At 38.0% G+C, this 15,141-nt stretch overlaps 1 protein-coding gene across 1 annotated transcript in view; it reads left to right on the top strand.

Moving 5' to 3' along the window:
* atp6v1ab (ATPase H+ transporting V1 subunit Ab) overlaps positions 1-14,514 on the top strand; it is a 33,772-nt gene extending 19,258 nt beyond the window's left edge. The window contains exons 8-15 of the mRNA XM_043691254.2: positions 692-800; positions 1,712-1,834; positions 2,457-2,571; positions 2,997-3,060; positions 6,541-6,744; positions 7,715-7,809; positions 9,423-9,594; positions 11,124-14,514. Of these exons, the coding sequence (XP_043547189.2) occupies positions 692-800; positions 1,712-1,834; positions 2,457-2,571; positions 2,997-3,060; positions 6,541-6,744; positions 7,715-7,809; positions 9,423-9,594; positions 11,124-11,216 (975 nt within the window). The 3' untranslated portion in view covers positions 11,217-14,514. The remainder of the gene's footprint in view (positions 1-691; positions 801-1,711; positions 1,835-2,456; positions 2,572-2,996; positions 3,061-6,540; positions 6,745-7,714; positions 7,810-9,422; positions 9,595-11,123) is intronic.
* The last annotated feature ends 627 nt before the right edge of the window (positions 14,515-15,141 follow it).

Genomic DNA, 15,141 nt, shown 5'->3' with positions numbered 1-15,141 from the left:
AGTCCTTTTCCATAAGGAAATACTTTTATTTGCAAACATAGCTTCCAATTTTAACTTGAGAATATTCTGCAATATTTTCTTAACATCCAACTTGGATTCCTCAGCAATTAAGTGGGCATCACTCGCTAAAGTGCAGAAACTCTCATTTAGTCTACTGAAATTGACTACCCCCTTGACAATGCCTGACCCGAACTCCTTTTCTCCAACCTTTAGCCCAGAGATGAGCAAGTGTACACAAGTATCTGTTTTAAAGCTATATGTTCTTAAATTATTCAAAATAGTGCTGGATTGTGGCAACATGTGCAGATTTTCACTATTTTACCATGTTTGTTGTAGAGTACAAATACAAAAAATCATCATTCAATAGAACCTTCTCTTGCTGTGAGATGGTTCCTACTTCAGACAATGGTGTCTTTTGTCTGATATCTTAGCATTTGTAATTTTTCATCATGATTATTGCCTATTGATGTATTTGGTCTTCTGTTCAGCTCCTATTATTTAACCTTCCCCTGTTGGGTGAAGACATCAGGGTTCTAATTAGTGAGGATGCGTATTTTACTGATACACTTTTAAACACCGCATTGTAGGTTCATGGTTGTAGATATTGAATAATTTGAGCCAATTGGCCTTCTCTGAACAAATTTAGATCATTCTGGATGCTATTGTACCCTATTTTTCTTGTCCCTTCTAGCTGACAATGGAAGTTGATGGAAAAGTGGAAAGCATTATGAAGAGAACATCTTTGGTGGCTAATACCTCGAACATGCCAGTCGCTGCCAGGGAAGCCTCCATCTACACAGGTGTAATATTTAATTATTTTAATTTGCTGCATTGACTTGTGATTTGGTTCTAATAGCTTTTACTAGTGGAGAAAGATTAATGTTCATATTGGCTTGTAAATGGATCTTGCTTGAAGATAATCCTACATTTCCTTGTCAGTGTAGCAAAGAGATATCAAAAGATAGTTCTACAATTAATAACCTGATCTTTAAACTTGGTTTTTCAAGCCAAATGTGTAGTTGATTACTCCCAATTACCTAACTAACCTTTCTGACATTTCATTTAAATGATTTAGGGCACCTTGCATCCTTTTGTTTTAAAACTGTTATCATCCCGTCCTTGAACAGCCAATTCTTGATTCATTTAAAGCTATGTACTGGCCTGTCTCCAACATCACTTGTGTCTCCCATGTTTTGGATGTGTCGTTTCCCAGATCTGAGAGTTGTTCTCTCAGTTCTGTTTGAATTTCTTCAATCTGTTTCTACCCCTTTGACATTATTAAACCAAGTGTCTCTCAACTTACACTGAAATAACCAGGTACTACCATCTTTGCAGCCTTCCACAGTTCATCACAGTTCATCAATTGAGTTCCATTGTCCAGTTTCTTGTAATGATCTTAGCTTGTCGCCATTCAAGTCACAGCCAAAAGCTTCTCTTTCCAAACCCTGAAATGTTGTTTTGGGAGTATTCAAAAGATTCATCCTTGTCCTTTGCTTATCCTCATTTGCTTGCTGCTCTTTGGAAGCAACATCTCCAGCAGTGAACGGGCGCTGTGCTCAACCTTTCTGTTACTTCACCCCTGCCAAGCGCATAACTGATCATTTTGTTTACTGCACTCTCTTATGATGCAATAAAATAATGCAGGCTTCTCAATTTATACTGAAAAAATGTCAACTTTTATTTGTTTCTTCCTGTTTGGCACATTTTAAAGGCATTACCCTTTCTGAATACTTCAGAGATATGGGTTACCATGTTAGTATGATGGCAGATTCCACATCCCGATGGGCTGAGGCACTAAGAGAAATCTCTGGACGTTTAGCAGAAATGCCTGCTGGTAGGTATTTTGTGAACAATGTTGCTGTTAAAATATTATTCTGCATTTTAGAAATGAGTTGGTGATTGGGGCAAATTTTGATCACGCTTCTTTGCATTTATTGGCATCCGTTTCTTCTGTTTCTGTTGAGGGTTTTCTTTTTATGGTAATTAAGTGTAACTGTGTTGGCCAACAGTGTTGGCAAACTTGGTAACTAGTAGCTAATATAAAACAAGCCTTCTGATTTTTAAAGGCAGACAACACCTGAGCAGAGATAAGTTGAGGCTTAGTTTTAAATAATTAATGCAACTTGCCTCTTGCAAAAAGATGCACCCAGATGCCTTCTGCAAAGATAGTGTATGGAAGATACATTAATCGCCATTACTGCATCCTAGTTTACATTGTTTCAGTAATGTGCATTTGGGGCTGAAAGTAATAGTGGGACTGTTTACTGAAATGCCATTCACCTCCTGTTCTGAGGATATCTCTGGCAGATCCAAAACAATTGGCTGGGATTCCAATTTTCTGAAAACGTTGCAATTACTTTTACTTAGACCTGTACTTTCAGGAGACTAATATTATCCCAATACTTAATACAACTAATCAAGAATATAATAGAAACTAACTTGATCTGTTTTTCCAGACAGTGGTTATCCAGCTTACCTGGGTGCCCGTTTGGCCTCATTTTATGAGCGTGCAGGTCGGGTGAAGTGCCTGGGAAACCCTGAGCGTGAGGGTAGTGTCAGCATTGTTGGAGCGTAAGTATTTGATCAGAAAATAGAAGCATCAGCCCTGTGTGCAAGGGGGTTAATCTCAGTGGGAAGCTGCTGGTGGCTTATTTATCCATTGCATTAAAAAAAATGAAGTATACCTTGTCATGCTTGTCTTTTCATGTAATTGCAGATATTAATTAAATGAAATTAGTCAAGTAATGCATGTTGTTTACTGAGCTCTGTCAAGCTTAAGTCACTAATTATAATTTTTGGTTCATTGTGCAGACAGTTGTGGACAATTTTTAAACACCAAGTCTTAGAAATCCATATGACAAACCCCAAAGCAAATCTTGAAGTGATCTTGGTCTCTGTATCTAAATTGCTTTAATCACAGTCTTAATATGCTAATGAGGATCTTTAATCTGTTAATGACGTTAATGAAATGAACTAATTCTCCTCCTTTGGTGCAGAGTTTCTCCCCCTGGTGGTGATTTCTCTGATCCTGTGACATCAGCGACTCTTGGTATCGTACAGGTAAACTGAAACAAACGCGCTTGTTCAGGCTTTTCATTTGTACTATTCCTGTTGGCAACAGTAAACAAATTAGAATGATCTGCTTTTATCTGCTTTAACATGCATTGGGACACATTCGGTTGCAATGAGGATGATTCAATGTATGCAATCGATCATCTTGAATTTTACCAAGGATGGAAGGTTTTGCAAGTTTCTAACTGATGCAGTCAATCATATTTTTATGACATCTGGTAGATCACTTAAGTAGGTGTATTATATATTAGCATTCCTGTATTTCCATATCTTGTCCTGTATAAAACATTTTCTGAGGCCTATCCCCACACATACAAACTAACCATTCTTGACTCAGTGTTTTGGTGCTTTGAAGTTGCTGATTTGTGCACTCTGCTATTTGACTGGAATTATTCAGGAACTTGTGATAAGAACTGGGGTAAATTTTACAGCTTTTTGAGCCTACCCTACTATGCAATACAATCGTGCCTGGTCTTGAGCTTCAATCCCACTTTCCTAGCTGCTCCCATATCCCTTTATTTCTCTGAGAGACTACAAATTTGTCTGTCTCAGCTGTAAATATAGGTTTAAAAATGGAGAATTCATAACCTCAAGTCCGAGAATTTCAAAGATTCACAGCCCTTTGTGTGAAATATTTTATCATTGTCCTAGATGACCAATCCATTATCTGAGGATGTCCCTCCTTTTTTTTTAAGCTTCCCCAGGGTAAGCAGATTGTCCATGTACATATTGCACCCCTTCAACATTTGAATGTATGAATGAGATCATGCTCATTCATCTAAACCTGAGTCCAATTTGCTCAGTACTTTGTGATACAGCAACCCTCAACCCCTACAATCGGTCTAGTGAACGTTGCACATTTCTAATGCAAATATATTATCTCCCTTTTAAATATGGACAATTAACTATCTCTAGTGTATTCTCACCAATCCCAGTAAGATTCCTTTGTACTAAAGTCTAACATACAACTTGCCTTCCAAATTATGTGCTGTACCTGCATGCTATCATTGCTCCTGGTGCAAACACGCCAAGTCACTCTGAACATCAACACACTCAAGTTATGCTTTTTGAAAAGAAAAACTGCTTTTCTATTCTTATGCTTAAGAGTAATAACCTCACTGTTTTCCATATTATACACTATCTGCTTTCTTGTTAATCACTTTTATTGACCAGTTTGTATCTCCGTGCAACCTTTGTGTTCTCACCTTACATTTAGCTAGCTTTATATCATTAATAAACTTAGCAACGTTACCCCCTTTCACTTTACCACCTATGTTAGTGACTTAAGTAAATAAGACCATAAACCCATAAATAGGAGTGGAAGTAAGGTCGTTGAGTCCATTGAGTCCACTCCGCCATTCAATCATGGCTGATAGGCATTTCAACACCACTTACCGAACTCTTCCCATATCGCTTTAATTCCTTGAGATTAAGAATTTATCAATCTCTGCCTTGAAGACATTTAAATAGCTGAAGTCAGTGTTCATAGCTGGGGCACTCCACTAATTACAACCTGCCAAATAAGAATACCAAATTTGAGTAATGCTGAAAAAAGATTTTGTCATCTTATCAGGTTTAAAAATAATCAATAAAATGCTTTTCTGCAATACTGAAGTTGTATGCAACTAAGCAACTATTTGAATATCATGTGTAAGCACCACTGAAATCCTTCTTCACAATTGCTTCATTGTAATCTTACCACTTAATGGCATCCTGAGTTATTCAGCAACTTAAACCAGGTACAGTGGAGAAACAATCTCTTTTTAAATTCTTGTTTATCCATTTCACTTTGGTCCATTTCTACATGTGAATGAGTAATAAAAATGGTATGTACCAGAATAACTTTGACTATTGAAGCAGTGCGCATAGCCCAAAGAGAAGGGGGCAAATGAAAATAACTGGCCAAGCTCAGAAATGAGTTGCAACTGCCAACATGTAGCAAGGCCAGCGTCTACTAGGCACCCTAATGCAAATAGTTTCAAGTCACCTCAGCCATTTACAGACGGTGTGTTTGGTCCAGGTGGGACCTTTTTTTTTTCCCGAGCTGTTTTTCCAATAACGTGCCTAGACAAGGAGAATTTGCAGGATGGGATCTGGACTCTTGTTCTCATGCCCTTTGATTTTTTTTAAATCAGGACTTTACCTCTACTCATCACCTCTCCAAATTTCAGTTTAATGTCATTGATCTAGTAATCCAGCGCCCAGGCTCTGGCAACATGGGTTTGAAATTCACCATAGCAGATGGAGCAATTTGAATTCGGTACAAATGTGGAATTAAGGAAAGTAAAGTAATAATGACCATGTAACTCTATCAATTGTCTTAAAAACCCATCCTTTTAGGGAGGAAATTGCCATCCTTACTGGCCTACATGCCTTTTAGCTGTGTGCTTTACTCTTAATTGCCCTTTGGTCAACTAGGGATGAGTAATCTTGGTGTAGTCAGCAATGTCTGCATCCTATGAAGTATGAAAGTTGTCATTTTCAGTGAAATATTGGTTCTGTCGGATCTCCCTTATCTGGAATAGGAAGTGATTTAGCTCCGTTGGCTGGACAGCTGGCTTGATGTAACATGATGCTAACTATACAGCTTCAGTTCCTCCATCAGCTGAGGTTACCATGTAGATCCCACCTTGTCAACTGCACTCCTTGCCTGAGGCATGGTGACCCTCAGGTTAAATTCTATAAAGTCCTGAATTAGGGAAATTGGAAGATCGGAGATTGATTCTGTTGTACTGTTACTTCCCTGGTAAGAGAAACAGAGCTAATGTTTTGAGTCCAACATGACTATTCTTTAGAACTCTAACTCAAGAGTCTTATCAGACTCAAAACATACCCTGTGTTTCTCTCTCCACAGATGCTACCAGACCTACTGACTTTCTCCATTTTGTTTTTATTTCACTGTACAGCATCTACAGTGTTTGTTTCTTCTCCTGTTTATAGATGTTATCTTCTGTCATGACTCACTCACTCTTCTTTGAGCCAAAGGTTGCTCAAGTCCCACTATAGAGTCCATGCTGATGGGACTCTTACTTAGAAGTCTAACAGTAAGAGTACGCGAGTAGTCCAGTTCATGGAAGAACTGCAATCTATCCTTCCAGTTTATCTACGTCCTCGCCACCAGATGGCAATGCGATGCAGTCAGGAGAAAAGTATTGGCTGCTTTCTCTCATTTACTCCCGTTCTGTTTTCACATTGTTACTCCCTCCCTCAGCCTCTTTCATGATCTTGCCTGCTCCCATTCACTCTGTTCTTCCCACCTTCCCTAACTTGCACCTTATTTCTCCAGACACCCACCCCTAAACCACACTTCACAGAAATGAAGAGCTTGGGCAAAGGTGACTGCATTACTGAAGAAAGTTAAAGATGAGGCAGTGCAAGTTAAGACTTTGAGAGGAGAGTTGTCAGCATCCTTTTTTTAAAAGGAAATGAAACATTTTGATCACAAACTATCTTCTCTGTTTAACCAAGGTGTTTTGGGGGTTGGATAAGAAGTTGGCACAGCGCAAGCACTTTCCTTCAGTCAACTGGTTGATCAGTTACAGTAAGTACACACGTGCTCTGGATGAATACTATGATAAGCACTTCCCTGAATTTGTGCCATTGAGGACCAAAGCTAAAGAGATCCTGCAGGAAGAAGAGGACCTAGCAGAAATTGTCCAGCTTGTTGGAAAAGTGAGTATGCTGCTTTTAATTTTTGTATGCCGCATTTAGTGGAAAACCTCACGTTGCTCAAATCCTTTTCATCTGCAAAATCAGACTGGAACAGACACCAGAAGTATAGCCACCTACTTCATTCTTAAATGTTTTCAAACACCACTTCCTATTGATTTTAGATGCACAAACTAGTTCATGCAACAGGCTGCAGCTACTTAGGCCCTAATCTCTAGAACTCTCTCCTTTAGTCTGACACTCTGTCTACTTTAAAATGCTTCTTAAAATATCCCTTTCAGTCACCTAGCCTAATGGATCTGTATTTGCTTCATTTTATCCAGCACTCCTGTGAAGTTTTTTGGAAAATCTTACTTTGTACATTTTTATTATGGTAAAAGTACTGATTTGAGGTTGACTGTATTAACCTGTTGCTGTATATTTTTCCCCTCATTGTGCAGTTGTTTTTCAAGTTTGCAGCTTTGCTGAGATTTAAAAAACAGTACAAGTTTGTCCAGACTTAATTTGGCACAGCATCTTTGGGTTAGCCTTGCAGCTCTACCCCAATCCAGCTCTTGAACACAGAATTTAAGCAAACAGTTTGTCATTCCAAGAGCATTAAGCTAAGGCCCTGGCTGCTCATTCAGATGGACACAAGGTTTCATGGCATAACAGCAAAAGCACAAAGTTCTATGGCATCCTGGTCAATGTTTTTTTCCTCAAACAACACCACTTTAGAAAACCTATAAACCTCACCTGTCTGAGTTCTATCTCTGTATTTGTTAATGCAGACACTAACTGGGTATGGATATGTATTGTGCCTTTTGTTGTACTATCATTGAATGCAGCTTTTGATATGTGGGTTGCAAGGTTCTTTGGTATGGCTTCACTATACAGATAATATTGAAAGTAAAATCTGGGACTGTTAATGGAAGAGTGACGGCAGAATATTTGGTTTGGTTACTCATTTGAAGTATCTTAAATTTTTGTACAGGCATCCCTGGCAGAGAGTGACAAAATAACTTTGGAGGTTGCAAAATTGATTAAGGATGATTTCCTGCAACAGAATGGATATACACCCTACGACAGGTGAATGCTCTCCCATGCTTTTCCTCTCCCACTAAGCACACTCTCTATTCTACTTGATACTTACAACAACTCTCTGCTATGCAGTTATGAAAATATTTGGTTGGATACATACTGGTTCCATTTGTAGGATAGAGCAAAGTAGAGACCACTAACATTTTTTTTTTAAATATTCATCAAGGTATCAAATAGGGAATTCTGAAAAAGCTTCATATCCCATGAAATGTGATTTCAGTTCTTTACCCAGAGTGGTAAAAATTTAGAACTCCCTACCATAGGGATGGTCTGAGATAAATAGAAAAGATTCATTTAACTGAAAGCTGGACAAACAAGGAGAAAGGAATGGAAGGATATGTTGACAAGGTGATATGAAGTAGAAGACTTGTGCCGATCTTAAACATTAGCATTGACTGAGCTGAATGGTCTGTTTGTATGCTGTGTATTCTGTATTAAGGGAGTGTTGGTGATGAATTGAGTTTGGGGCAGTATTTGTCCTCCTCTCCTGAGTCCTACTGTGCTAATGATTAGAATCTGTAGGAACTTTAATATATATCACTAATATATTCTGTCACTGTAGCCTCATAAAGATTATGAAAAACAATAGTATACTATGAAACAAAAGCCAAAATTACTGGAGAAACTGAGCAGGTCTAGCAACTTCAGTGGAAAGTACACCGAGCTAACTTTTTGAGCTCAGTGACACTTTAGCAGTGAGGAAGGGTCATTGGACCTGAAACACTAATTCAGCTTTTTCTTCACAGATGTTGCCAGACCTGATGAGTTTCTTCAGTTTTTGTTTTTGTTTCAGATTTCCACATTCCTCAGTTTTTGTTTTTAGTACCCTAATGAATTCTCCTTAGTGACGTGTGGAAATGAATTGCATTTTGAGAACCTGAGAGTAAGTGTTTGCAGTGTGGACATGCTCAGGTCACCAGTTAGTCTCTTCTGCTGGCAGAGGCAAATATTTTAGGCATTGATTTGATGTAGTTGAGAGGAGGGGAATGGAAAGTTAGCAATTGTGGAGTGTAAAGGTGTCACGTTCATCATATTAAGACAGTCTGATTAAGTGTATAACCTCTTCCTAGTGCTCTCTTTCAGGTTAGTTCCCTGGAGAATGTGTACAGATAATGGAATATTTGAGGATTTATTTTGAGGGGGATCTGAATAGTTTTAAAAGTAGGGAACAGGTTTATGCCAATGCACAAGAGTTTGCATGAGTGTGTCTAAGAATGTGGTTGTGTATTCAGTTTGTTTTGGGCTGTTTTAGACTGTTGTGGGGGAAAGGGTTCAAGTAACTGTGGTGAGTAGGTATGTCGATTTGAGGGTAGTGGAAGGTTAGAGTTTAAAGCCTTGAGTTATGCACAGTAAAGAATTGCATGATTTCCTCATCCTTTTAATGTTTCTTGAGTGGATGAATTTAATGGAAGTGTGTCAGAGGAGATGGCTGGTGCTGGTGAGAAACTTGGGAGTTCTTGCACTCTGCAATGATGCTTGTAGATATGGTAAACTTGCTGAACTTTATTTGATAGTTTGCAAAGCATAATCCAGAATAAGTTTGAAGTAATGTGTTTTCTGTTGTATTCTGACAAAACTATCCTGTTCTTCCTCACCCTTAGATTTTGCCCATTCTACAAAACTGTCGGTATGCTATCAAATATGATTGGCTTCTACGATATGGCTCGGCATGCTGTCGAGTCAACTGCTCAAAGTGATAACAAGATTACATGGTCGATTATCCGTGAGCACATGGGCGAGATATTGTACAAGCTGAGTTCCATGAAGTTCAAGGTAATGGTTTAGAATAAGCAAGATGCTCGGTCTTTCTATCTCAATGAATGCTCTCTGCTGGTCACTGCTGAATATATGACGGAAAGGAATTAAAAGCTAGCCTCACTCATAGAATCCTTATAGTTCAGAAAGAGGCCATTCAGCCCATCAAGTCTAACCAAACCCCTGATGAGTATCCTAACCAGGCCCAGCTGCCTGCCCTATCCCTGTAATCTCATTTACCCAGGCTAATCTGCACATCATTGTACTGAGAGGAAACCGGAGTATTTGGAGGAGCCCACACAGACATGGAAAGTGTGACTGGAGTTTGCACAGTGTCACACAGCAGGGAAACAGATCCTTTGGTCCAATTCAGTCCATGCCAAATATAATCCCAAACTAAACTAATTCCACCTGCCTGCTCTTGGCCTCTTCCTTTCCTATTCATGCACTTATCCAACTGTCTTTAAATGTTGTAATTGTACCTACATCTACCATTTCTTCAGGAGGTTTATACCACACGAACCACCCTCTTCACAAAAAAGGTATTTGCCCCTTGTGTGTGTTAACTCTATCTCCTCTCACCTTCAAGATGAGTGGGCAGATTTTTAAAGTCCCCCATCCAAGGGAAAAGCCAACTACCATTAACTCTATCCATTCCCTGCATTATTTAATACATTTCTAAAAAGTTGCCTCTCCAGTTTTTCAGACTAGAGGCCTGTGACCAGCAATTACCACCTTTTGAAACTGATTAAGAGGAGTTGCAATAACCGAAAAATGTGGTATTTCTTGGACAGATTGGTAATTTTTAGGGGATGTGAAGAATGTAGGACACTTTCCGTTTCTAGTTTTCAAAGCATCTCCAAATGTGCAAGTTACACATTGCACAATTAAGTACAAAGTAAAAGACTCTGTAATTTGAATAACATTATGCCACCTCTTGCCTTCAACACCCTTCACTCCTGATATTTTACCAGATGCCACACAAGCTGTCCAGCTTCCTTGTGAAATTTGAATCAGTGTTTTAATTTGGGCCTGTTCCCTCTTGAGCTTGGTTGAAGACCACCTAACTTTTTTTTTTCTTTTAAGCTTCTGTATCCCAGAGATGCAAAGGATTCTTCTGTATTTTTGCGATGTAATCCTAGAAAAATCCATAAATCAAAATTAGCATACTGTATATATTCATGCAGCAGTCGAATTTTTAGACTATTTTTCAAGGTTCCATTTATAGGGTCGACTATTACATGGGCACTAATTTTGAGGGGATGAAAATCATGCTGCACTTTGAAATATCATGTTATTAGCAGAAGTCAATTTGATTGCTCAACTAATCCCAGGTAAAGATGAAAAGCAATGAATTGTGGTAATTGTAATTACCAGATAAAAGCAAGAGAAACAAGAATGAATGACTGGTAATAAATTTTATTTAGATGTACCAGTATGAAAATTTAACATGTCAAAGATTCACTGAGGGGAATCAAAGATGGTGGCAATTTAGGAGTCTGACCTTGCTTGTTGCAATTACATTGATCTGACTGTCTTCCTTCCAGGACCCAGTGAAGGATGGAGAGGCAAAAATCAAAGCAGACTACTTGCAACTCTTCGAAGACATGCAAACAGCATTCCGTTCTCTAGAAGACTAAAGCCAGTTATTTCTGAGAATACAACAAACAAAGCCCAGTTTGCCCAGTATTTATAGCTGTTTTGTTTTGTTTTTTTGGTTTTCTCACATTCCTTTTCTACATTTAACATCTTAACTGTTTTGGTGTATTTGATGTACAGTCATTGGCTCACCATTCCAACAAAGTTTGATAGGTCTAGTTTATTTGGAATGTCTTTCTAGAAGTGTGAAATCTGCTTACTACTTGTGAAAACAAATGTCAGTATTGTGTCTCTGCCATAACTGGTATTGTACACCCTTCGTTTCCTGCAACTAACAGGTCAAGTTCATGTTTAAACTATTGCAGAAACAGGTGTGACCACCTTGCTTTATTTTTTCAATGTAAGTCAATGGCCAATACGCATTAAGGTGTCCATGTCTACATTGCTGTAGTGTATATATTAAAAATAGCTACCTGCACTATTGTAATCATTAAAGCTTTAGCCTTATCTTTGGATTTTCATCAACTGAATCCAAAACATTCAGAAGTAATCCTGTTTTGGCATGAAGTAGTGTCAAGTTTAAAATGATTCTTGATATGTGAAGAAACTCTCATGACTTTGCCAGAGCACAGCAGCATGGGGAGGGGGTTTGCAACAATACCCTCTCAAATCTTAATAGCATCACCAGCACTGGTGCTGATGGACACTGATGATATACTTGCAAACTTTAGTTAGAAGTTTTTGTTAACTTTTTAGGGTTTTCATTAGTGTAGGAAAGAGCTGAAGCAATCCTTGCAACACCAAATGTAAACCTTGTAACAAAGGCAGAAATATTTTGTCCTACCTATGCTGAAGGCTCTGGTGGATGGGTTAAACAAGCTTTTGCATAACTGGGCATAAAGCTCTTGATTTGACTTTCTGTCCTAGAACTGCCCATATTTTGATACCTCTGATTTGGATGGTGAAACTCAGAGTAACTGCTTTCTAACTTAAACTAAAAATTTTCTGAATGTCGATCCTTTGGAGGGTTTGCAATTAGAAGCCAGCATTTTCATCCTTATGAAATCAGCGAGCTAAACTCATGGCTGTCATTGCAGGGGAAAGCCCACTTGTGATTTTCGTACATGAGTTTGTGAAAAACTGCATTTTTTTTTTTGGATGGTGAAACTCTCTTTTCCCGGGAGTTTTTGTACAAAGGGGGGGAATTCAGAATGCTCTCTTTGGGTACTGTTCAATATTCAGATTGCAGTGTATGAACCTAAGTCGCTTTGAGAAGTATAGTTGGTCGGAAATGTGTTTAACATTAATTTTATTTTTGCTTTCCTACTTAAAATAGTTATGTAGAAAGTTACATACAGATTAATCTGGGCAAGCAACTGAATCAGTGAAATTGAAAAAGAATTGTCTCAATGAGGAAGAATGTATTGGAACTAAGTTTATAATTGAGGAAAATGTTCATGTGAAATTTAAAATCCAGAAAGATGGGTTCAGGGAGGGAGTTTGAAATATTCAGAACCTTTATATGATTCAGGGAACCTGGCAGTGTTACCAGTTCAACGTTGGGTGAGGTGATGCTTCTGTTGGGCTTTTCTACATTTTTGGTCTCCATCATTGACTTGCAGCTGCCAAGAGCATGTCTCCAATCATTAGCCCAAAATGTTGACCTTTTTTTCTTAAATCAATTCTGCTTTGAAGTGTGATTGGAACATAGCATTGTGGGATATCAGTGACCTAGTTTGTCTATTTGCTGGACTTTTGCTGGATCACCTATTATAGGATATTTCATTAACTAACTGGCTCAAGTTACCTTCCAGGAGTTTAGATTGTCTAATTTGCATTATCAGTTTGTCTAATGTGAGTTCACTGATTAGCTGTTGTCAGAAAAGCATACAAAGTTTAATATTAATTGCATTACTATTTAGTTAGGTGTCATTTAAAGCATTCAGCATGGATAATTAAAGTTTTCTGTTCTCATGGGGGTGCAACTGATGACCCTGGCTAATAATGGATTGTTTGGCTTTGTACCTTATTTCATATTCCACTGACTTTTTTTTTGTAAATTATCATTTATGTTGCCCATAGTGTGGTTAGGATTGGTAATATGCTGGAGGAGATTGGGTGAAATGTGTAAATGTGAAGCAGTAGTCTGTAGGAAAAGCAAGAATATAAGAAAGCTCTACCCCAGCACATTTCCTGGATTGAGGAAAGTGCACCTTAGTTTCGTTTGGAAATATTCAATACTTAATAGTGCACTAATATAGTACTAATGTTTAGTGCATTTTAGAATGTATTCAATCTTTCTTTGAAATCTCATTTTCCTGCACTAAGCTTAGGTTTACTGTCATAATTATTTGTCTTCTATGATTAAGGCCATAGCAATACACTAAGACTAGTCCCAGTTAAATAAATTATCTAATAAAACCTAATTTAGGTGGTGGTAAATCTATTGGGGTTATCAATATTTGAGATTTCTAGCTTTTTGCATTTGTTCTGATTTATGACCATTTTGAGCTGGCAAATATAGATCAAAGCAAGCTAGTTCCTAGTGAGCCAACTTTAAGATACAATTATTGCACAGTTTAGTACCGTGAAAATTAGAAAGTAGTTGGCATTGTTTTTTATTAAACTTCATTGGAGAAGTCGGACAGTTCAGTTTGTCAGATGCAGTAGTTTACTTATCTAGCTTCAAACCACAGAATGATTCATTCTGACGGAGGAAAAGCAAAGGCATTTAGTTTGTTTTGTAAATTTATTTTGAATTTTATTCTTAGCACTTCCAAACAGCATTTCATCCCAAAAATAAAGTTCGAATACTCTCAAATAACGCATCAAAATTATTCAAAGAAAGCAGGGCAGTGGAAATCTGCCTGGTCTCTACTTAGCAGTGCCTGGGATGTTAGAGCTTTTACAAAAAAAATGAGCATCTGGAGCTGTAATCTGCAGCAAATGAAAGACAATCTACACATCTGGAACTTTCAATGGTTTCTTCAAATAACATTTTCACATGCAGTTTATGTGTGTAATTCTGCTTCCAGTTCTGTGGAAATAGGCATTCCCTCTGATCAAATTAATGTTAAAAGCCTTGTAATGCAGCAATTTACAATGAAATGTGGGTGTAATTAATTATCTTGCTGTAAAAGGTATTAGAATATATTGGGAATTAAAGCAGTGATGCAACTGTACATTGTGATTAATGTAAAGGCAATAATTCAAGTTGTATTTTTCCAGTTTTGGTAAATTTCACCTTTCAGTAAATGATTTGTGTGCACAGATGGTTAGTTTTCATATTTGTTGAGTCATTGTGCAAAGTTATAAGAAAAATAAAAACTAATAAAGTTATAGTGATGTCCAGTGATCAGTGGTGACATTTCAAGGGCCCGAGAAATTGACCCTTACGTCTCTACTACCTAACCATCTCAAAGGTTCAGTAAAATCTCAGTTGTAGCTGAAAGTATTAACATGCTGTTTGATGCCACACGATTTTGAGGTATTGAAGCAGAAGTGGGCTAATTTGTTCAGTGATGGAGCAGACTAAATGAGATGATGGCTGATCCAGTATTCCTAAACTCCCCTTCCCTGCCTTTTCCATTTTCCTTAATTACCCTGCTGATGTTTATTAAAAAAAAACAACCGTCTATCTGTCTTGAACATACTTAACAGCCCAGCCTCAACAACAGCCTTCTGCAGTAAAGAATTCCACAGATTCACTACCATCTGAGATGTACTACTACCCGCCCCGCCACCCGCCTGCCCACCAAATCAGCCTTAAATAGGCAACCCTTATTTAGAGGATAGGTCCTTTTTTGTTCCTTTTCTCTCCCACAAGAGGAAAACAACTTCTGCAACAACTTGTTTCAATAAGGTATCATCTTCTAAAATCCAATGAGTACAAGCATAATGCACTTGACCTGTCTTTGCTTTCTTAAAAAAAAATCCCTCTGCCTGAAATAACTGAAATTTAGCTTC

Source organism: Chiloscyllium plagiosum, unplaced genomic scaffold (genome assembly GCF_037043375.1).
Source record: "Chiloscyllium plagiosum isolate Xiang-an unplaced genomic scaffold, Cpla_swu_hap1 HiC_scaffold_6, whole genome shotgun sequence".
NCBI classification, from domain to species: domain Eukaryota; kingdom Metazoa; phylum Chordata; class Chondrichthyes; order Orectolobiformes; family Hemiscylliidae; genus Chiloscyllium; species Chiloscyllium plagiosum.
The sequence above is the reverse complement of the archived record's forward strand: the minus strand, read 5'-3'. Positions and strand labels throughout refer to the sequence as shown.